The sequence below is a fragment of the Taeniopygia guttata genome, chromosome 3 (genome assembly GCF_048771995.1).
Source record: "Taeniopygia guttata chromosome 3, bTaeGut7.mat, whole genome shotgun sequence".
Classification (NCBI taxonomy): Eukaryota; Metazoa; Chordata; class Aves; order Passeriformes; family Estrildidae; genus Taeniopygia; species Taeniopygia guttata.
In genome coordinates this window covers 110,960,814-110,986,186 of record NC_133027.1, presented here as the reverse complement: position 1 = coordinate 110,986,186, position 25,373 = coordinate 110,960,814, and the positions used below count along the sequence as shown (strand labels likewise).

The following is a 25,373-nucleotide window of genomic DNA, read 5'->3' as shown; positions in this document are numbered from 1 at the left end:
TAACTAACTCCAATGAAGAGGTAAAGCCTATTTAACAAAAAGCCTGACTAACTGGATGACTGTAAGGATCCTCACGTTAAAATATCAGAAACATCCAAGTACTTCAAGAGCATACATATGACAAAAGTCTTATTAGGCAATGAAAAGAATATGTCCTTTTCCTTTCAGCAGGCATATTTATATGCCTAAAATTGAACACATGCTTAATAATTAAGCATGATTAGGTTCCAATTACTTCATTTGTGCCTCTTTAGTACTTTTTTCATTTCATTCTAGCTGCGTCAAAATGTGAAAACCAGAGATGTGAATGGCTGAGATTGACTGCCATGCATTTCAGCCACATTTCAGCCCACCCTGGAAAATGTAAGCTTTCTGTCATAAGCTGTCAGTAAAACTCATGTCTTCAAACAAAGGTTCTGAGAACCAGGCTTACATGGCACCTTTAGATTTTACATTTTGTTTGACACCTACCATTTGCGAGAAATGGCATTGCATAGCTGCTTTCCATCCTGTCTGCCCCATCACCCCCACCAAACATAATTGCTTTTACTACAAATATCTGACAGTGCTACTGAAAGTAACAGAGTGAGATTTAGAAAACTCTCGTTGGCTGCCTGATACATTTTGCAGAATCACAGAATGGTTTAGGCAGAAGGAGCCTTGCAAATCATCCAGTTCCAACCCTCTGTCATGGGCAGGGACACCCTTCACTACACCAGGTTGCTCAGAGCCCTATCCAACCTGGCCTTGAACTCTTCCAGCGATGGGGCATCCACAACCTCTCTGGGCAACCTGTTCAGCCACCCTCAAAAAGAAGAATTTCTAATATCCAAGCTAATCCTGCCCTCTGTCACTTAAAAGCCATTCCCCACTTGTCATATAAGTGCAAATCTTCTAGTGTTAGTGTTAAGTAGTTTCTTTTCCATCAAATCAAAAAAAAAAGGAAGGAATAAATATTTTTTTACAAGTGGAGAGCACAGTCTGGCTACAAAAAAGAAACAACTGTTGTACTTACAGAACATTTGAAAAGCTAACTTATTACAGCAGGCAGCATGCTACATACCTACAAGTTTCATCTCAGAGATTCAATATTAATGTCCTTTTGTATTGGTTCCTTACTTGAACATATCCTAAATTTTGTAGGTACAGTACATTTACTAAGCACAGGAATTAATCAGGTTTTCCCAGGTAAATCCCATTGTTTTCCTATTACTCAAATACACATTAAAGTAGGAGATACCTGAGATGACACACTATATTAGCTACTGTAGAAAATAACTGTCAATTAATGCTCAATTTACTGAGTGGACACTTAAAGTGTTCCAGAACTGCCAATAATAACAGTGGAGTGGCAAGCTTTGACAGCAGAAAAGCAAACCAATCGATCTAAAAAAGATCTAGTATTAAAAAGAAACATGAGCAAATCAAATAGATTTGATCTAAAAGGTAAAGATGATTCCAACACTAGTTATAATTTACAGGTATAATTCAGATTATATTTGTTATTCAAGGCACCAAAGACCTTCCAAATTAAAACTGCAGGATTGTCTCACTATAGAAATCATTCTGGTCAAATTAAAAGAGAGGATGAGGATCTAAATAATTTTTCTGCGCTGCTCTTACCACTCAAGTAGATCTGTAAACTGAGAACAAATCTAGGGAAGAGCTGTTATGAAGACACAACCTTAGGGAGCAAACCAAAAGGTTTTTCCAATAGTGTTGCTTATGTATTTCTGCATGGAGCAAAAAGCCATGGGTTTCACAAACAGCCAAAGTGTGGCTGTTCACCAACAGCCAAAGCATGCCCCTTTGTGCTTTTGCAAAATTTCACCTACATAAAACATATGTTGCTAAACTCGGTGAAGAAAGGACCCCAGCCAGAAGGTTCCACCTTATTCCCAGGATCCTGGGAAATCATGAAGTCCTGAAGCAGCACCAGGACTGATGCATATCTAGCGATTTCTCACAGGATTACGCAAAGAGCGTAAAGAAGAGGAAACACAATTTCATAATCGGTGTTAAAGTTCAGGAATAGATCATAGCAATCACAGCCCCAGGAAAAACCAACCTTCCAGCAGTACCCCTAAAGTGGAAGTGACCCCCTTCCCCCAGGCTACCCCTTCACTGCCCAGACCTTGTTCCCTGCCCCAGCAGCATCCTCCGACAGACTCATGTGTTCCCACATCATCCACGGCAGTGACTTGCAGGAGGAACTAGCCCAGACGTGACAGTAACTTGCCTCTGAAGCACAAGGGACAGCTTGTACCTCTCAGAGCTGCCATTTCCTAACAGAAGTAATTAATCTAAGCTGACTTCCATCATGGCATGAACAGTTTGCCAACAGTTACCACATAATATTATGTTAGAAATTATACGTGTTCACTACACTGGAGATGTGCCTAAGGCATTAACTGTAAATGGTATTTTTCAGCAGGGATGTGTATGTGGGCATGCACGCCAGAGCAAGAAAAGCCCTGACAGTCATGGATTGCACAACAGTTTCCATAAACAGAATTTTTTGTTGAGAGCTTTTCTCACTGCTGTACTAACGTTCTCCATGTTTGGCCTTGGAAAAAAGCAAAATTACTCTAAATACTTCAGGACTGAAAGAACTGCTCCCACCTCAAATCCATCAACAGGGAGAGAAACAGGAGTCTGGTTTCACTTGTTCTTTTTCTGGTTTCATTTGTTCTTATCCCAGATTTACTTCAACACATTTCCCCATTTTCATCTTTCATTTTGGATTCCTCCATTCTGAAAATATTCACTGAGGTAAGGTTTATGCAGATGGATAAACATATCTGAGCAGCAGGAAGCCCTGACAGAGCTTGGAATCAGCTGGTACATCTGGGGATGGAGGGCTCATCAAATGAACCTCGCAATGTGTGGGCATGTTGGGAAAGGCTGGGCATGAGCTTATGCCCTGCCTTTTGTATTTTGAAGCCCAGAAAGCCTAGAAAATCTATAGTAGGCATTAAACTTCACATTATGTAGATGTGCTAGGGAGAATAGCAGAGCAGCAGCAGCAAAATTCGTAAGTATGCAAAGATCATGGTAATCAGTCTGAAGCATTATTAGCTAAATTTAGTGCACTGGATGAAATTCATTCATGGAACGGATTCCTGCCCTTCCTATTGCCTAAGCTGTTATTTCCTCAGGTAGTTCATAAATGCTATGATGGCATTTTAAGCAGTGTGATTTCACACTCAAGCATTTCCAGAAGTCCTGTGAGGTATGAAGATCTATTGGGCTGTTTCAATTTGTTAAATTCAGAAGGTTTTCTCCAGAAAAAGCTCACAACATAAGGGAGATAAGCCCCAAGCAAAGGAAAGTATCAGTCACATGCACAGAATAAAGTTTCCCCTTTACAATCTGACATTATCTGCTTAGGATGAAATACAATCTATGCTATAATCTGTTTTAAGCATTAGGAAAACAAAAGCCCAAGCACACACATTAAATTGGTATCAAGAGAAAAATCCATATTATACAGGTGACAGGTTTTTCTAACAAAGCATTTAAAACAGCAAAGTATGGAAAATACCACTGCCTGCTTCCAAATACTTGCAAAAAAGTTAAGGAATATAATAGGCAAAAGAGGAAGAAATATTAGCACACAACCACATAAGCTAAGGTGCAAAGCATGTTAATTAGTGTATTATAATGACTTCTGACAGTTTCACATAATGCCTTTTCATCAGCATACTGTTTCAATTACACATTCTCCACTTCCCACATTAAAACCACTTCACTATGATTTTTCACCTGCTGCTTCAGTATTAAGTTTAAGCCCCATGTCTTCCAAGAAAATAATTTTATTTTCCTAAAGTTACTCACTGATTCCTTCAAGAAACACAAGGGAAAATATTCTTCTACTTTGTGAAAGCATGAAAGGAAAAGGGAGGGAAATGCTATAATGTAGTCTACCTCATTATCTCCAATACCACGATCCTCCATGCTGCACAAAGCCCTTGGTTAGAAGTAAATCATGCAGCTCAGAGGTGAAGCACACTGGAACAGACACCTCAAATCTGGATTAACTTTTCTCAAATACTGAATAAATGATCACAAAATTACAGATATGCTGAATTGGAAGGCACTCAGAAGGATCACAGAGTCCAGCTCCTGGCCCCATACAGAATCATAAGAAGGCCTTTTTTTCTTTTCCCCAACATCTATTAAACATGGAACCAAACATTAAGACAAATTTCTGGAAGTCTGGTCTACTAACAATTAAAAGGTTGTTTGATATTTCATTACTAGGGACCGGATAGAGAAATTTGTACCTCCTGATTCATTTTTATAAACTTGTGCCTTGGAGGAATCACAAATAAGAAAATACAAAATTAATGTTCAGCTAGGTCTAAAGTCTTTACAAACTTTAAAATGCTGAATTCATTCATTATTGCCACAGAAATGAGGTACAAGGAAGATGGAAAATTGCCTTGCTCCTCTGCTTGCAAAACCAAGCAGGGCACCATGATGTCAAGCTGCATTCTGCAGGCAGAGTGTGAATGGATTAAAGGAGCACAACTCCAAGGCAGATCCATACAGACACACACAGGAGGAGGCTCTGACAGCACATCTGGGCCATGATGAATGGGTCTCCTCCTACACATGCCTCTGAGCTCGCTCTGGGGCGAGGCAGCCGCTGGAGGATGATGATTGCCTCCAGGAAACAATCTTTCCCATCCCAAACTGCACAGGACACACCCTATCTCCAGTCGTGGTATGGCTGGAAGAATTTTTTCCATGCACTCATAGATCACTCTGTTTCAACAAGTCTGGTACATTCTTCCTCCATCTACTGCTGAAAGGTGCCAGGAAACCTGTAAGGCAAGTTTGGGATTTTTAGCAGTGGCTCTGCTACTGCACTGGTAGCTCAAGAGGTGCCCACAGCCTGACATGATTTGGTGTTTGGGGCAGAGCAGTCACACAGGGTAAACAACCTTGCTCATTTAATGACAGTTTACTGTAGTCACCTTCAATATACCCACATTTTCAACCACTAATCCACTCATTTTATGAAACAGTCACATAGTAAGAAAGCTCTTGACACAGAGCCACAAAACAGAAACTCCTCCTTGAAATTTTCATGCAACCACTCATCACCCAATTATTCCTCTTCCTTTTACATCTCACTGAATTTTAACAAGGAAAATGGCAGGGAGCTAAGTGGCAATGTTTTAGCCTAAATTCTGTATTTGGTCAAAGTTCTAAATTCCTCTTCTCCTCTGCTCTCTCTCTCCCATAACATAACACAACACTTTAAGCCCTTAATTCAAGTTTGTACTGCCAGGGTGACACTCCCAGGCAATGCAAATGCATACTTGGAGCATCTTCCATCGAGCAACGAGCAATGCACCCCATAAAGTAGCTGCAGCTGTTTCTTAAGTCATTTGGATGCTTGCAGCAATCATAGACTGTCAGAATGAATTTTCAACCCCAGGCACACTTTAAGCAAGAGTCTTCAGGCTCCCCAGTGCCTTTTTGCTTTTTTATCTGAATAACTATTTAACGTCCAGACTTTCCCACGTGCCTAGTACCCATGCACTCATTCTGCAATCTCTCTGCAAAGGTTTCTAGTAAGATCTTAAATCAGCACTGGAGTGCTTAGAATTAGTATGTATTAACAGATTCAGGTAATGAAATTTTAAGCTACTGAAGCTTATTATTTTCATCCTCAAAATCTATTCATGCAAGTGCAGTCACCTTTTAATTCAGAGCAGAAGATTTGAGATTTAAATGTAGGTTCACTTGAAGTGAATTTAGCACACAAAAAGTGACAGGAATTGGAATACAGCTCTTTTGTGAACTGAAGAAAAAGAAATGAAATAATAGAAGCAGCAAACAAATTACAAGACCTGTCAACCTTGCTAGATACTATGTTGAGAGCAGTAGGGATGAATGGGGACTTCCCACTTCTCTGCCTATCACAAACAAATGAAAATATATGCATGGTTTTTTGAATAAGGTATTTAGGAAGTGACAGATAAGTCTTAGGAAGGCACATTTGCTTTCCCTGCTGAGAAAATAACATATCTCAATAACACCACTTCCTTTCAAATTCCTCGGGACAACGAATCACAGAGGGCAATTTTAATTTATTTTGACTGTTTACTCTGTGTTGACAATTTGAATTGGTAGCTTCTGATATTCTCCTGCAGGAAGCAGTTTGAAACATGACAGCTCAGGCTGCAAAGAATTAATACCTTCAAAATTACACATCTCTTAACCAACTGTCTTTTTTCCCAGCTATTCCAGCCTTCATTTCAGCATTCCAGTTTGCATTTCTTTTGTTCAAAAGGACATCCCAGAATGTTATTCTTTCTATTGTTTTGGAATTGCACACACGCATTAAACATGCCTGGGAAAGCCCAGAAAAAATGAGAAGAAAAAAACGGTAAAATTATTTGACTGTCAAGAAATTCCTGTCCTCTAGAAAGATCTGTGCTCATTTATGTATTTTAGAAATTCCTTGTTTTTAGATTTCCGTTGTTTGAAGAGCATGACCATATGCTATATGAACATACATATTCAGTGCTATCCACAATATGGAAACAGATTTACACAGACAGCACATTTAACTCTACAGCAGCCATTTGAACAGAAGGGGCACAAGGCAAGGTAAGAAAATCAATCTCTGATGCATAAATATGGATTGTGACACAGCCACAACCTAACCAATTGATGTTAAATGTCACAAGAAAACTTGCAAACTACATTAGCTCCCCAAAAGGCTTTACAAGCAAACATTCTTCACCACCACTTTGTTCAGGTTGCTGAAATGACAACTTCAACAGAGGGCAAACTGAACTTTTTCTCATAGAAAGTCTCAAACAACAAGCACCATTCTGCCTCTCCAGCAAGAAACTAATTTTTTTTTAATTGTTCCATTCCTTTCTCTAAGTAGAAAAAGTACACCCTGCTATTAGCTTGCTATTGTCAAGTAATCTGAAACGTATAGGGATGTAAAATTAAAGCTCTCACAAAACTGATGTAAGCTTCAAAAATTATTCCACATCAATTGAGGATTCCTGCTTCACTAAGTTTTATTGTTCTCCAGTCTAGTTAATCTTCTGATACGTAATGGTTATTGTTCCATGTATTCTGAAGGCTTATACTTAAGCAGGAATGTGGGAATGGTTGTGTAGGTAACTCCAAAATCAATCCCATTAGAGTAAAAATAAAGATTGATGCCAAAACTCCTCTCGTACAAAGATAAAATGTAAATGCTCTACAGAAAGTGAAAACAGCTCCTCAGGGAATTGTTGGAACTGGGCAAAAGAGCAACGCAACCGTTTTGTTAGTCAAGTAGGAACTTGAAGGAAGAGAACTGGGAGTGCTCGTGAGAACAGCACAGCTCTGCCAGCACAGGCAGCACCAGAGACACCACTGACCTTGCGTGCACATGGAACAGCAATAAAGTAAAAGGAAATAGATAAAAATCTGTGCGTATAAAGTATATGCCATTTTTATTCCTTAAAGGATTTAATAAATTCCACAAGTCTCCAGGAACATAAAGATAAGCTAGCTGCTCATGAAGGGCAAAGCGCTATCAGTTTTCAAACCAACTCCACGGAGTTTAGGAAGGACTTCAGGGAGAAATGGCATTTAATAGCATCTCTCGCTGCTCCTAAAACACAGAGCTGCTTCCTAAATGGGAGCCATAATTTAACCTTCTTTCCTGCAGAGCACTGTCCTCAAGAAAACATTTCAAAATGAAGGAGGAAAACCAATTTACTTGTCTCTTTCTCAGCTTGTTTGTTAGGACTGATTTCTTCATACACTACCATTAAATTCTGAATGCATTAAGTATGACTGATACTTAGAAAAAAAACAACAGTTTACATTAATGATCTGCCTTAATTTCTTTGATTTTCAAAACTTTTAATATAAGAAAATATGAAAATGTTAAGGGTGTTCAGCTGGAAGAGGAAATTAGAAAGATAAATATAACACAGCCTCTTTAATACAAACATTTTCTTTAAAATAATTTCCACTTTCAAGCTTCATTTACAGTCTCATTTGCACAGAGTTGCCAATCCTGATTAGCCCGAATGAACTCCCTACACATGAAGGTGAAATCTCCTAGACAGTGATACAGCAGGAAATTAGAACACCTGCAGACATCCAGTGTGCTACAATAGACTTTCTTTTTTACTTGGAATTACCCTCAAATGAATTCCTTCAAACATGAATGTAGAAAACAAGGGATCTCACAATCCATGGTTAAACAGAAACTTCGCATTTTAAAGCTAAAGAAATGCATTCTGTTTGAGACCAAAAGCTAGGAGACAAAGAAGCTTCTCTAGCTTTCAAAAACAGTGATCTTTTAAAAAGGGAGAAAAGCATGATTTCTACCATGGTTTCAAAACACTTTTAACAGGAACTAGTTGTGAGTGATGTTACAGTAGGCAAGATACAAAAATATTTGCTCAGCCCACCAGTGGAAACATAATTCCCCATGAAGACCCAAAACACAACCCTCTAGAAAGCCACAATTTCTTTAAAAAAACCCAAATAACTGATAATTTTAAAGATATTATGTCTGATTGCAAATGAACACTCGAGTCATGAAAGTAAGAAATAAAGAAGGTAAGAAAGAAAGAAAGTAATAAAAAACAATTTTCACACGCAGCAAATCATCACATGCCATCTATTCCAGTTGATTATGGCATTTATTTGGTCAAGTATTCACAAGTTAAAACTCCAAGTGTTTAATCATAGTCTGGCCTGTTATAAAGCATTATGTCTTAAGACTTTATTTGATCAGAAGGCAAGCTTAGACTAGTTCTTGCAACTTTGAGAAATTACAGTCAACCATTTCTCAATATCTGATAGGCAGGAAGAAGAAGAAATGAATTTTAAAATGGGTATGAGTTGATAATTGATATACAAGCCATGTTTCAAGAGCTGTGATTGGCAAAAGTGAAGGGGGATTCCCTGAATGTATGGAAAACAGTATGGCACATAGCACACCTCATGTCAGAAAAAAAGAAATGTCTATTATCTTTTTAATGCATATATTAAAACAAGGTAATGGATGAAGAATATAATACCCATGAAAATACATAACAATACTGAGAAATCACCACTTGAAGTGACTGCACAAGGAAATGCTGGAAAGAGGAAGAAAAGCTTGAAGTATAAAACTGCAGAGGTAGGAGAAGAATGATATACTTGCCAGGAGCAGCACATAAAGAAGAAACTGTAGTTAATTGTACACGGTTAATTGTATGCCTGCCATTTTAGCAGTTTGGATGCTAAAGGTGCAACATATACTGGATGCTGGGGTTGCAGCCAAATCACAGCTCCTGATGCTGAGCATCCAGATACTGTAAGCCAGCAGAGGTGCTCTTATGATTTAAAACACTGGCAGGTAAATACATTATTATCCAAACATCAACAGCACATCCTCGTTACAATGCCTCCAATAAAACACATAATAATTCAAATGAGTATTGTCACTGGTTTGTATTAAGGAGGGCCTGAAGGTAACAGCTAAAAGCAAAGCCCTCTTTTAAAGAGACACATTGAATTCCTCTACCATAGGCTGGGACATATTTTTGACTGCTTAGATAATATGGAAAAGTGAGGAAAATATGGGAGGGAACAAACATGAGGCTAAAAGGGGCACTACCTTAGAAGCATTTATTTCAGGGCTCAGTGCAGCCAGCCCTGCCTAAATTTCTCCCAGGTTTGAAGACACTGAATTCACTCCCTAAAAAACTACACAGATTAGGAAACCATTCATTCACCCTGCAGGGGTACATCAAAATCTCAGACTGCTGAAAAAACAAAAGACAGGGACTTACCACACCTGCATCTAATATCAATCACCATTTATTTAATAAAATAGGATTCTTAGAAGGAAGTGGATTAGATAATGGGTTACAGAGAAATTGATTATGCAGTTCTGATTCAGATCCAACACTAAATAGGAGTGACAGAAAATTATTACCAAATTATGCCAGCTCAATGGATTACTCAAACTGTTCTAATACCCTCAGTTTGTCCTCAGTAGGTATCACTCCAATACAAAAGTCCCTTCCACAGTTGGAACTAATTCAAAGAATACCTTTAGAGTACAGAATATTCCAAAAACTGAATGTTCCTTTCTTACTAAAAAACAGTCAGCTTAATCAGATTTGGAAAACTTTCTCCTTCCCATGGCTGTCATGCCAGTCCATGTGTCTGTCTAGTGTAGCTTACATACATGGAGGGGTATTGTTTAATTTTAAACAAGCACTTAAATTCTTCATCCCTGCAGGCATGAGGGTGACTCTGAGCTGTTTGGGAGGAGCCTGGAATAAGCTCTGAAGCTGCAATTTCTTCATATGCTACAGCCAAACTCAACACACCAAGCAGCATCACAAGATGTGAAAAGGGCTAGAGCCCTCAGCCCCTTTGTATACAAGGTATCCCTGCCATTTTGTTCCACCTTAGAGGATTTCCTTTCAGAAATGCTGTGTCTGCCTTACAGGGGATTTACTCATTTGTGTTTACTCATTTCTGATTCATGGTCACTGGGCCTCTAAAATATTGTTACTAAAAAAAAAAAGACAAAAGAAGTCTTGAAGTCTTTTCTCATTTTCAGCCTCACCCTCTGTCTATGATCACAAGGGATTCTCTGACCCATGAACTAACTGCTCTTTTTGGCACAACCAGCTGGTAGGAAAGCTAAATAAAGCATTGTCTCAAATCAACAACAAAGAGATGTAACAAAAAATAAGAAAGGAAATCTTACTGTGGTTTTATAGAACTTGAAGTATTGCAAGTTGCATTAACTAGACAAAAAGTGTCTGAGGAACGTAGAGAGAACCCCAGATACTCCACCTGAAAAATTAAAGTTCCACACAGTAAGAGGACTCACGATGTGTAGGTGCAAAAGGACATCCATGTATCTGAAAGACTCAGGAACCTCTACTGGGGACCTTCTGCCTCTTCTCTGATGCTTTTGAATTCCCCGTGGTGGGAAACCTGTATAATACAAGTTTTCTTTACTTCTAACCTAATTATTCCCAAGCTAAAATAGTGGTTTCCTAAAGCAAGACAGGTAATAAATATTCTTTAGCAATAAATCACACCAAGAGGACGGGGTTTTATATCCTGTGAAAAACAAGCACATAGCAGGGATCTGGCAGGTCTGGAGCCTTATATCCTTCCTTTGGCTAGGACCAAACATTCAAAGGCAAAACTCACTCTCAGAAATTGTCTTTCTTTGCCACGTGTAAGATTGTGATTTACAGTGACTTTTTTTGCATATTTGTTTTGTTGAACTCTTTAAAGTGAAAGAAATCCAACAATATCCATGGCTTCCCAGTTAATTTTGCATTAACTTCACTTTCAGCTTCTAATGAATAGGGCTGTATTGCAACAAACTAATTTTAAATTAAGTCTTCCCTGCGACTATTTCTGCTTCATTTCGTGGGGGGGGAAAGAAAAAAAAAAAGTTGTTTTAAACAAGATTACACCTCTGACAGGATTACACCTGACATAAATGCAGTCTTTTATTTGAGTGAATTGTGATTTTTAAAACTGTGGGCTTTCAGATAATCTATTTTTACATTACATTTACAAACTGCAGGCTTTTAATAATGTATTACATAACATTATTTTGTGTGCATGACACCTCCCAGAGTCTCAAGGGTTTTTCTCCCTCTCTGTGCTACATCTAAACATATGTGGAGCTTCTCAATTCTGTTGAAGGATTAAAACTGAATAACACAGCTGTTAAAACAAAAATTCTTCAATAGAAACTGTTGTGTTCATGGGTCCTTCAAACAGTTTATAGTCTTGTTTTGATGACCTGCTGTTTACAGTCCATGAAGACTAGGAGATATTTAAACAATATTCTTATTGTATTCTTACTTTCTCTAAACCAACTCACGTGTTTTAATTCTAATGAAAACATTGTATAAAATTATACTGAAAGTGTAGTGAGAAAATTACCAGAAAAAAAAAAAAAGTGATCCAGACAGACATAGCTATAATCAGATATCAAAGGGGTTATTTTTAGTGATGCAAAGCATTTTACATTTATGTATTTATGTATTTATTTATTTATGAGCCTTGGAAAGCTACCAGCTATTTTTATTGAAAAACTAAATAAGAAGCATACTTAGAAGAGTGCAGTAATGTTCCAACACATTGTCATGTTGAAATATGAAGATTGTCAGATATTTCTCTGTCCATCTCTCTGCCATATCACTAGGAAATATGAGAATTCAGAGCACTGTGTTAAAGGAAATTCAGTATAACTCAGTTTCCCGAGGAGCCAGAAGAGAGATGCATATAATGACAAATAGCTAAGCAAGAGTATATAAGAAGATGTAATTAAAAGTAGGTGACAGTTGTTTAATTAATAATTTCTTCTAGCTTCTTACTGTATAAATTATATTATACAAATTATACTCAGCAACAAACCAACACATGGGCAGAAGCAGGCATAAAAATTTTATGTTGGGAGTAGTAGATCTTTCATGAATACAGTTTCCTCCTAAACCTAGTCCTACAACTATTAACAATCTCTTGGAGTACTGATGAGTCTTTTAAGCCACAGTTTGGGTTTTCTGTTACCATTTAAATACATCCAGAAAAGTCTAAATCCCAGATCAGAGTGACTGCTGTGCCCTGAAGATGATGGATTCCAAAGCTCCCCTGTATTCCCAGCAGTGAAACTTCAGTTCAAGTCCAGCAAGCTGAGAGCCCTGTGCTGCAATCATTAAAAACTTGTCCAAGTAGTCTGTAAATGGCCAAAAATGAACCACATCCAGAATCTATTTTTTCTTACCAGCTTATAATCTAAGATATTGCCATCTACTCAGAGGAGAATAAATGGTACAACACTTGCAGCCATACAATGATGTAAATAATCTGTAATCCCAACTAGTTTGCACAAAGCTACAGATATACAGTAACATAAATGTGTCCCTTCCAGCCCTTGCTTTGGCTTTTTTTTTTTATGTTTGAAAAAGGTAAAAAAAAATCACTGATACCAACTCAAGAATCTTCACAATCATCAAAAGCTCATAAATACCAAAAAAAAAAAAAAAAAAGGAAGAAATTAATCTGAGAATTATAAGAAATGAAAAAAAAATCCCTAGTGTATGGTCTTCAACTTGCATGACAAGGCAAAAAAAATAAAAATTAAGAAAAAAAGCTGTTTGAAGGCAGTATTAAGAAAAGGGGGATGCTATCAAAAACTGAAATAAAGGGGGAACAAATTTCTAGTGCTGAACAGCAACAACAAGAAAAACCCCTGTGAATTTGATCCCCATACTTGAAGGCAAAACATCCTTGATGATGTTCTCTTTTCACCAGTAGTAAAACAGCATTTTCAATATATAAAATAATACCAACTTTACTTCTTATTACTATCTGATTAATCAGTATTTAGATTCCTTCCTACAGCAATTAAAACATTATTTACACCCTATAGTCTCACACCTGCTGTTTTCTCCTTAAAGAGAAATGTTTCAAATGCTTGGCCTAAGTTTTCACAAAAAGAAAACCAAAAAAGGTACATATCAAAACACTGTTACATGGAACAGCCTCAAAATTCCTCTGCTGAGTGAACAAAGACCTTTAAAAAACATTTTACATAACCTTCTCATCCTATCTACTTATGCCTGGTCTAAAGCAATTATATTACAGATAAAGAACTCACAAAACAGTTCTGCTTTTTGTCTGTATTATTCCTTCAAAACATAATCAGAAAAAATCCAACACCAAATCAGCAACTTTAAAAACCTCAACTACAATGTTTGTAAGCGAAGGAGAACTCCAAAAAAATCACAGCACCTTTCAGCTTCATATTATTCTTTCTGCTTTATTTCAAAACAGTAGAAAGAAGATCTTTATTTATTACTTATGATCTGATTACTTCCATTTGCAAATAATTCGTCTTATTTTTGGCTGCATAATGTGCAGTTTCAGCACAAAAAGGAATCCTATTCTTTACTTTCAAGAAAGAAAATTAGGCTGTACTGTTTATAAAACATTCCAGCTACAATCATATAATTATTATTAATCTGAAAAAACGATATGAAGGTAATGACCTCTGAGGGGCTCCAATTTTAAACCTTTTTGCTACTCCAGGGAAATAAAGGATCAGCAGCAACTGTTCTGATTCAAGCCCCAAGCCTGTGCCAACACACTTTACAAGCTAAATCCGGGTTTGGGAGACAGGCTGCATATTTTTCAGAAACTAAACCAGCATAAATCACAAAGTGCCAACACACTATGAGGTTAATGTTGTGTTTTACTACAGTAAGCAATTTCTATCACCATTTAAAATGAGACAAGCAAAATTCAGGCAGACAAAATCTCATGCATCAAAGATTAATTTTCAAGTACTGAGCATTGGCTTTGGCTACTGAGGGAACATATTAGAGTGGGAGCAGCAACCACTGCACTTAAAGGAGTATAAATATCTCCATTCTAACCCTTCTCCTTGTCAGCTAACAGTAGTGATGGGGGTTTTGCTTATTTTTGATGCATTAGACTTTTCCATATTTTTATTATTATTTGAGTAAAAAGGACCAACTATATCCAAGTATGAAGGAAATAAAATATATTAGCCTTAAGGGGCACGACGCCCTTCTCCAGTGCCAACATACCTGAGGAATGAATCTACACCGCCAGTGTGGAGAGGCATATTCCAGCAAATTATTTTGCACCTAATTAGGAGACATTTTAAATAGTACTTTGCACATAAATTAAGCATCAGGAATGTGTTTACACCTTTTAACTCACTCTCTGTTCCATCAAGGGGGTTTCCAGACAGCGCTGGATGCTCATGCCAAGCAACTGTGATAAAGAGTGCAGGCTGCTGTCCCCAACACACCACCCTGCAAACTCAGTTCTGTGACTGCTGTCAGTAACACTGAAAATCAGACCTTTGCAGAAAATGTAGCTGCCCAGCATTACAGAAGTAAAGCCAGGGAGAGAAATTCATGCCATCAGGTTTCTGCTGCCTGCTATTACAACATATTAACACACGTTGTATTTTTGCCAACGGTGGACCCAATTACTGAGCAAATGGCTCAAGGCTCCTCTAAAATTTCTCAGTGCCCACTTCTGTCCTGGAGTTCAGTATTCAGTGACCAGACTATAACAAGCAATGCCCAGAAGAGGAGGATTGAGATTTGGCAGTTAGGATCGATGATAAAACATTTCCTTTAGCCACAGAACATACATTTGTAACCAAACAATTAGATGTGAAACGACAGCTTCCAGCAGAGCAGGCCATGAGTCAACCACAGCACGACACTGCAGAGAACACTGACAAACACACGCTTGGGTCCATTCACAAATTAAATTTTAAAGAATCTATCTATTAAAAAAAATGTCTATGAGCTAGGCTCAAATCCAAGGAGAAAGAACATGTACTCTTGTGATGGGGAATTCTTGCTGATTCATAACCTCTGGTAGCTACAGCACTTGTCCCTTTTCTTCCCAAACTGATGACAGACCCTGTACAGACTTGGAAGAGAAAGAGATGTTTGAACTTATTTAGCTGAAGTTAATAAATGCATTCCCCATCATCCCCAGGATTCCTAACTTCTCTCTTTTTGTAGGTGTGTGGGGGGGTATGTAAGGAGCAGACAAACCATGCAGCTTTACCAAAACCCTCTCTAAAATCTAAGGAGGTTGTAGGACCAAAGAAGTAATCATTAATACTTCCCTTCCAAGATATTCACAGTATAGGCATGTATGTGTATGCTCATGGTGAATACAACAGGTCATTAAGATGACTGGAGCCAATTAGACCAAATTTAAACACAATAAAGACATTACTTCACTTACTTTCAAAATGGTCTTAAAATATATAATATGATCTTATTAAAAAACCTTTTGTAACCCAGAAACCACTCAGAAGAAAAACACATAAATATGTGGTAAGTGGTTTTGTTAACTATAAAGAAAACCTTTCCCAAAGGAATCTGAAAGAGAAAAATATCTCTCAAGAAAAAGGGGTCTCAGACCTTTTATTAGTATTAACTTGCTTTGCTTAATTTTCAAATTAGTTTTTAATGTATCAGCAATGATAATGTTTTGAAGGGATGAGAAAGAGCTGCTGCAGCTCAGTGCTGCTTCAGGAAATCCCTGTGTCTCTCCAGCTATATATTGCCTTCTCAGGAGGTGTCATGCAGTTTGGGCAGGTGGCTGACAATAATGTGAGGCTACTCAACTAAGATAAAGAGTAGAAATACATCCCTGCTGGAAAACTATCGTAACTTATATGAGTTTATATGCTATTAATGATTGTGTCACCTTAGGCTGTACTTTTTTAACTGAAATTTCATCAAAATTCAGTCAATTATGCATCAGTTGTGAGAGAAGATCAAGAATCTTGAACAACTGAGAATTAGGCCAAGATTCTTGACCTAAGAATCAAGTCAGTCTTCTCTAAGCAATCCTGTTTTGTCCACATATTGTTCACTTTTACACCTCCCTTTCTAATTTCCAGACATATTTTTTAATTCCCAGACATACCTTTTACCAGAAGAAATAGGGAGGTAGCAAACTGACAAACATCAGAACCATGCAGAGGAAAGCAACTCTTCAAGCCTCACATAGCAGAAATTTAGAATAATTTGAAAAAAAAATGTATTGTTTTATAAACATGGTAATAAAAATAAACAAACAAATTTCTTTGTGGAATCCTGGAAATCTGAAAAATATCCTTGAACATTATGCCCCATGCTTCAAACTGGTCAGTTTTGCAGTGCAGTAGAGTTTTGGAGTTCCATTTCTGCATAAATCAATCTTTTAATGACAGCTCTACAACTGATCTCCGAGAAAATTAGGAGATTTAAAAACCAGTACCGTTACAGCCTTGCTTTAAAATAATACTCTGCAAATATTCATCTTTTAAAGACTGGAAATTATGTCTACATAACAGAAGCACACTTTTTAATCTCTACTTTTTAATCTCCACTTTTTAATCTGATTAAACAAATTTAAAATATGATTCCTCCTACTGCGTTTAATACTACCACTTCTCCTAACTACTTATTTCACAGCAGGAACTGTCTCTGAGAGCACATTCACATTATTACTCCAGGCTGATCTTAGACCAGAAGACTTGCTATATATGCTATTTACTCAGAGACTGTGCCTAAAGTACTAAAAATGTCAAGCAAACAGAAATAATTTTTCTAAATATTATAGATTTATTATGAACATAAACCATTGTATTAGAAACTGCTTAGCAAGGTGTCTCCACCAGAAGTCCACCTTTCAGATTTTCTGATGGTTGGTTCTATCCCATATTAGAGGCTGTAAGATTTTATTTTTCTAGATTTAGGAGTTTTACTATCAGACATTTCTCAGAAAAAGAAAGGAATTGTTACTTGATTTGGTAACAATAGAAAAAAGTTCATTTGGGGGTCCTTTCCTGCCTTGGTCAGGGTACCACATGCCTGTGTATGTTTGGTTTCAATTGTTTTTAGGCCTGTTAAATACCAGGCAGAATGGGACTCTATTTTCTAATGTGTCCTGACAGGGTCTTTTTTTATAGTGAACCTCTGCAAGTAGATAACAATCCACAAAGCTGTTATGGACCCCTCGTTCCAGCCATAAACACAATTTACATCCAGACCATTTTCTGCCAGTAGAGCCAACTGAGACTATTAATCAAATGAGAAAGAAAACAAGCATTAGTAGAGCTTTAAACAGATACTGTTCATCTGTTATTTAAAGCATGTCAGTATCAGAGTACTGCTCAATGTTTGAAGATCAGCTGTACAATATTTAGAATGAACTGTTCTTTAAAAGGAACAACAATGTGAAGTACAGAAGTTAAATAATTGATGATCAGTCTGGGACAGCATTAAAGGAAACGATCTCAGAGCAAAAGGCACTGCCTTTTTCAGCCCTCCAGAGCACTATGGAAACTTGGGTGCCTGCAAAGGTGTTTGCTGAAAAACAACAATAGATGACATCAACCAAATTATGTATTCAGCAAATAACTTGGTTGGCATTTGGGGAGGGCTTTGTGTAGGTTTTTGCAGCACAGGAGGCAGATGGTGATTACACTGATTTCTGTAAAACTGTACTGAATGTTACATTAACTGGTAATTAGAAAACTCAGTTTGACTTCCTTTCTATTTTCAAACAGAATATGTTTTGGTATAACAAAGTGTATATCTTGAAAAGTTTATAAAGAAACATGTCCAGGCCACAGACATGTTGATCTTGATCTGTTCACATTATTACAATAAAAAGCTGAAGAAAATTATGAACAATTGTATGTATTCTCTCTCTGAACATTTGCTGTTATTTGTGTTCTTCACAAACTGATTTCTGACTCAGATGAACCAAGAACAAATCACAGAAAGCCAGCCTATATACTAAATCTAGCATTTTTCAGTCAGATATTATTTTTCAATTCTTCCACGATGAAGAAGTTATTTGTTCAACCTGTTTTTGTTTGACCTAAGTAAATATAGCAAAGTACTCAATAAAAATACAATAGATCGTAAAGGAGATGGCCAGAGTGGTTTTTATTTACCAACTACTACCTTCCTAACAAAGCATACCTTCCCTTCAGTACCAAACTTAATCTCAGCTTCCTCCAAGTCATTGATAAAATAAAGCAATATGCTGCATGATTTTTGAATACTAAAACTTTTTAATATGGAGTTCTTGCTGAAGCCCAAGTCCTGCATCAGACAGCACACACAGGCTGCTGCGTCCCAGCAGCTTTGCTGAATTCAGCAAACTGTTTCCAAGCAAAGCATTTCAGGATCAAGAACTGGAAATGGGAAAACCCCAGGGGTAGGAAACAAAATTGCAACATTTTAGAATTCTGTTAAATAACAAAAACACAACAAACACCCAAACACAACAATTCATCATGCTAAGAAATGCATTTTACATTTACTATAATTGTTTGTCCAGCTACAGTCACAAGAAGAACAGACAACAGAATAAATAATTCACTACACAAAAAAGTGTTAACTGATTATTGTGATTGTTTCCCTACCCACAAACAGATCAATAAAAAGCAAACTGCTTGTGAAAGTTGGAAGTTAGCAGTCAACCATAACCTTCAGCAAAGTGCTGGCACACCACCTTTCCTCACAGCAGATTTGGATGGGAGAGTCTGGACCTCCTTTAACAGCACTGCTTCCTCAGGAAAGTCAAATGCAAAATAGTTCCCACAGTTAAACTGTCATACTATTAAGACAAAGTGACACAAGATATCCAGTAGCTTTATAGCTCTCTAAAATATGAAACCAGTCTTGACTGTTTGATCACTTTCACGTGAATGGTTTAAAAGGTACAATAATTTAATTAGCCTACAAACTAAAGCTTATAAAGGCAAAAGTAAAAGAAAACATTTGTTAGTGAAAACACAAATATATTTTCAGGAAAAAATAATTAAGAAGTCAAGAGTTTTAAATTCTTAGCCTCTGCATGAAAATTGAATGTTTCCCTCCCTGTGTCTGTTGATGTTAAAGGTATCCTGTCCCCTTCTCATGTTGATGCATGATCAAATACAATTAGACATGGCTTTAATGCAATTTCAACTTCTAAGAATACCGATTAAGAATATTGGCTTTTCCCCATGCCTGGTTACAGGTTTTATTTCCAGCTTCAAGTAATAATGAGTTTTCTAATTGTTTTGTTTATTACTCTTACACAAAGAACTAAGATTTTCCTATAGCCTTCAAATGGGATCTCATTTTTCAAACCTAACTTAAGCAGCCCCTTGAACTGCTGCAAGATTTAAAGGGAGGTCACACCTCAGACATGACCTTTCCTCTTTCCAACACACATATCAGTTGCCTTGATACTTTGTATTTAATTTCTGTCACTAAAATACACGAGAGGAATTTTCACCTACTGATGAGCAGCTTTTTTGTCCCTGCAGAGATACTTTTTGGTTAAAGGGGGAGAACATCAAATATCCCCAAAGAGTAAATTACAATGTGTCATCCAACAATCCCTTTTATGGGGATCTGGGGATGGTTTGGGCCATGTACAAACCCAAGCTAACCACCACACTGAATCTTCCTCAACAATTTCCCTGACCTCTAGTCAAATTAGCCTATCATAAATTACAATTATCATGTAGTAAAACTACGTATAAAATACAGCAAAGTTTTCCCACACATAGAAATTAACATTGCCAAGGAAATAACTGTAAGCTCTCATGATCATCATCATAAAAAGAGCAAAAAAATGACTGGGAAAACAATTTTCATACCTATCTAAGACATTAAGGACTACAGGAGCCTAGAGAGATACAAGCCACTGCAGCCAGCGTTTGATTTTACATGACAGTTAGGAGAGATCTAGATATTTTTGAATGAGCCAGTTCCTGCTGCAGCTTGCATATCCCAAAAAACAGAAAAAAAAACAAAAAAAAAAGAGAGTTGAATTCTAGTTATATGAAGTCTGCAATGTTTTTTGGTATTTGTATCTTCATGGTTTAATATACTATTCTATAAGATCCTAATTTGCAAAAATTTCTACTTTATAGTCTCATATAATGGACTGGCTGACCAATGTGCTGTGAACATGTTAGTGTTCTGCAAGACAAGCTCCACATCTACACAACACAGTCAAATAACCATCTTCCTACTTGAAATAGGAGGAAAATTTTTGACAATTACACCTTCAAAGTGCAAAAACATTCCAGCACTCAGCTGCACTCTGTCGAAAGCTAAAGTGTGACAGATGCCTTCACAGTAATTGCCAATCAGACACTACACAGCAGCTGAAAACACAATACATCACTTTGATCTCCTGGGCCCTCAAAGTATTCACAATCAAAGAATCTGCATGAAGAATATCAAATATGCAACATTTCAAAAAATTGTCTCCACGGAACTTAAATATGATAATGTATATTTTGTTCATATTTCATAAAACATTTCCAATCCTTTATTATGCATATGAAAGGATAGGTTTTAGCTTGCAAAAAATAAACATGAAAGATGCTTTATATTTTAGATACATGTAAGTTTTCATCACATAACATAGGTGAAATAATCATTTAGAAAAGCCTGAACTGCTTTGAGGGGAAGACATTATTACAGAACATGCTTAATTAAGTCCCGCTGCTAATTCTGTAAAATGAATACTCTGTTGAATTAGACTGCAGGGAAATGAACCATGCACACCAGCAGCACATGCTGGAAACAAGAATGCTGAGAAAGGCTCGACTTACATTTTGCAGGTAGGTCGTATCCACAGGTAATTTTGGCCTGTCCAGTCTCACAGCCACTCAGGTTGCGACACTCAGCAACTAAGCAGGGCCCAGCAGCTCGGTGTATGCAGCCATCCACTACAAAAAGAACATGGAATTTATTAAAAACCACTTTTTATGTTGTCTTCACTCACAGTAATGAACTTTTACTGCCCATTTTTACACCCATAGCCCTGACCAACTGATCTGTAAGTTGATATCTAAATATATACAATTTTTTTCTTTTGATAGAAGTAGTCAATGAGTTTTGTAAAAACATAATTTTTAGCTGGCCTCTGCGAATTTAAAAGCAAACATCCAGAAAATGTAAAGTAGAATAAAAGTTTCAGTATTAGAAAAGGATCTTACTGAAGGCTCTAAGAAATTCTCATGACGAATTATGAAAAGAATTTGATCCCCATCTAAATGCCAAACTCTCTTTTACAACATACCTCTGATACTTCTACAACTGTGCAGATCATTTAATGTCACCATGCTACTAATGCCTTACATAAAAATTCCAATAAATAATGCTTACTGTTTTGAAATATAAAAAAATACCTACCTCTGAGCTTTTTAGATTTTTCCATTTTTTAAAATTCTGCATTATTCATGCAATATTTTGGAGCTAATTAAAAAATAATTACTAAAGGTTGCAATTGCAGCTAAGTATACAAGAAAATTCTTAGAGCACATAGATCTACCTTCAGGAACCAGCAAAATAACAAAACAAGGCTGCTAGCACAGCAATTCTACCCTCTCAACATGCACTCCAAGAAATCATTTACTGTAATTATAGCAAAAGTTTGAGAAAAAGGATAGAAAATAATAAAGGAAGTAGCGTATGCATGAACATATTCACTAGAGTAAAGCCCTAATTTGGCAGCAGCTATGGAGTTCAACTAGAAGAAAGAATCTTCACCTAAACTACAACACCAACTCAAAAAATAAGCTCAAGTATAAAGGCTAAACAAATACTCACATAGCTAAGAAAGGATGAATCTGTATGAACATTGTTTAATATTTATTTCAGATTTTAATTCAGATTTGACTAGTTCAAACTCAGAGCTGTGCCCTGCAGCATGTTGGAAGCAGTTAAACCAGAACAGGTTTGAAATGGCAATGGGGGGGGTGGGTTTTTAAGAGATTCACATCACCTGGTTACAGCAGGAACTGTGTAGTTTCCTACAGGCTCACATGTGAGCAACCCATGGCACTGAGTGCTCCCACTGACCACACAGAGCCTGCTGCAATGAAGGGACAAGGGGAAACTCCCCACCCCCAGAAACAATGGCAGTCCTCTCTACCTTAAGGCCATAACTGGTTTTATGAGGTGTTTTATGAGTATTTCCTAAAGTAAGGCATCCCTAAGTGGGGAGGCAGATAACATCTTCAAATGGATGAAACTGAGTTCTGCTAAGTGTTAAAAACCTGATTGTCTGTTCTGAGGAGTTCTGTACCAGAGTTCACGTTCAGGTGGCACAGTAAAATTGGATAAGCAGTTCCTTGCAATACTCCATGCCCATCCTGGACACATTGTCACTGATTTTCAAAATGTTTTTTTGTAGTACTTTATATTAGCAAACGATAACTACAGAATGTTGTGATACTGCACTTTCAATGAAATTTTAAAAATTGTTTATTGGAAAGACCATGGATGCCAAGCCACCAGCTGTAAGCACATTGCACATTCTCTGTCCCAAGACACCAAGGCTTCTTATTCTACCTCAGCTGAACTTTTGTTTTTAACTTATCCAAAATCTCTGCTCAACAGACTCCAAGATGCTACTGCAAGAATAATATTTTGTAACATTAAAGGGAAGAAATAACGTTTGAAATCTATCCTGTGTTCATAATATCCGATTTAATTGTTTTAACCTAACTACTAAATGCTCTTCCAAACCAAGCAGGATAAGTAAACAAGTATGCATTGAAACCTCAAGAGTATTTTTATAAGCAGCATCACCAAAATCTTCACCAGCCTTAGCACTTCCTGAGACAGCAACATAAAAACAGCACAGATGCTTAGGACTAGCACTTTCTCCATGATTCTTTACAGAGGAAGAAGTCCTTAGGAACAGTGGACAAGGACTCAAGTCCATGCAAGCATTCACTTGGTGGCTGATGAATCACTTCCACCCCTGAGGTCCTTGGTGTCCCCACCAGTTCAGCACTTTCCTTTGAGCAGTGTCTGTTCAAGGCTCAGCTGCTCTTTCAGCTCCACAATCTGACCTCTTCTTCCTCAAACTCCTTTGCTTTAGCATAAGTCCAGCTCAGAGCACAGCTGAGCAACGGGACCTGCAGGAGGAAACCATCACCTCTGCCAGGGAAGTAGAAGCACATGTTTGCCATTTCTAAAATACCCAAAATCAGCATTCCATGTATCAGAGCAGCTCTGATCACACAGCAGGTCCCAGCTCCCCATCTATAACCCCTCTCATGTTGGAAGGGTGCTCTTAATGCAAATACAGCTATGCTTAAGGTGGTCTATCAGTAGTTTCCTGATTCCACACATCTGTGTCCAACCTTTATAAGCTCCAGAAGGATGAAAGAATAATTGAAAAAAATTTAATTCTTAACAGAGAAAAATCAATTCTATCACAACCAATCCTGACATAGGACAAGGAAAATGGAAGATGGAAGATATCTGCCAAAATGGAACAAGTAGACATGAATACTTCCCTTATAAAGGTGGCACAAGAGAAAATGATTGAATACTCCAGACAGGCTTAGATGGAAAAGTAGAAATTATCATTTGATATACTTCAGTGACTGATGACACAAAAGAATGAAAATAGGGAGGCGGGAAGGGGGAGAACAGCACTAACAAAATCAAAACCCAAAACCCAATCACCAAGTTTTGTAGCATTATAAAACTTTCATAATAACTTCTTTTTCCTATCATACTTCATTAAGTACATTAATAGAGATGACCTCTGGTCTGTGCAGCATTTTTTATTTCATAACTCAATAACTCATGTCAGAAATACTCCATTTCAAATAATATATTCACTTCAGAACTACACTGAAATATATTGCCAAATATGCACACTCTGCCTAACACAAAGTAAGAAAATTGTAATGGTAGAGGAGATTGACAAATCTAAATATGATTCTTCAGCCTCAGCTACAACATGTCTTAGCCATATTAACTAAGAAAAAAGAAAAACATGGAACAGGCATGTATAAAATATCTACATGAAATATTCTGTTTCTGGAGGTGTATACCAACTAGTAATGTCAGTGTACAGAGAATCAAGCACTACTAACAGGAAAACTTAGTGGAAATTACAGACAATAACAACAACCTCAGGAGAAAAAAAATTATGGTCAAAGACATTTTGTTATTCTGTAGTAATAAGGAAGAAATTTACACTATAATAATGGCATGCTGCCAAATTAATAGGAAAGTAAAAAATCCTTGATATATTGGTTTCAGATATTTCATCTCTATTTTCAATTTTAACTTTGCTATATAGACGCTCATCTGCATTATTCCAAAAAGATCTGGAAAACATTAGACCATATCCCACTGTTCATTGTACAACTGGCTGGAAAACCCAGTCAAATCTGATTTGGCATCACATGACAATGATAAAAAATTGTGCTTTATCATTGCTTTCTACAACCAACAGAAAATGTGATTTCACTTCAAAGCCTTCACTCTGCCTCACAGTGTGTCTTTTTTTCTACAGGCTGTCTTCCTGTTCAGGTTTATGGAAATCACATAGATATGCTTTGGGTTATTATACCTGCCATCTAAGGTCTATGGGAAAGATGTGGGGAAATTCCCACAGACAAAACTGTCAGTCATAACTAAAAGAAATCCAGTCTCTGATCTGCATGCTGATCAATCTACAACACTTGAAGATACTAAAGACAGGGCTTCTAACTATCCTTCTTGGTACTGTGCTCCTTGAAATGAGTTTCAGGCTTACAAACCAAGCTACTTCTAAGGATTTTTGAGAGCAGTGAGTCCTGTGAGGCAGCAAACACCCACGGGATGGTGGAAGAACACCCTCTCCTCTTCTGCCTCCCATCCCAACAAACTGGTACCCCACAATCTGAGGTCCCATAAATTCTCTGAAATAGCACACAACACTTCAGCTTTTGAATGACTGCAAAGACTTAATGCAGGTCAACCTGCCTTTTGAAAAGTGATCCT

The 25,373-nt window shown here is 37.2% G+C and overlaps 1 protein-coding gene across 6 annotated transcripts in view; it reads right to left on the bottom strand.

Moving 5' to 3' along the window:
* MACROD2 (mono-ADP ribosylhydrolase 2) overlaps positions 1 to 25,373 on the bottom strand; it is an 825,711-nt gene that overhangs the window by 546,970 nt on the left and 253,368 nt on the right. For all 6 annotated transcript variants that reach the window (XM_030269686.4, XM_030269685.4, XM_030269687.4 and 3 more), the window contains one exon: positions 21,191 to 21,307. In XM_030269686.4, coding sequence (XP_030125546.4) covers positions 21,191 to 21,307 — 117 coding nt within the window. The remainder of the gene's footprint in view (positions 1 to 21,190; positions 21,308 to 25,373) is intronic.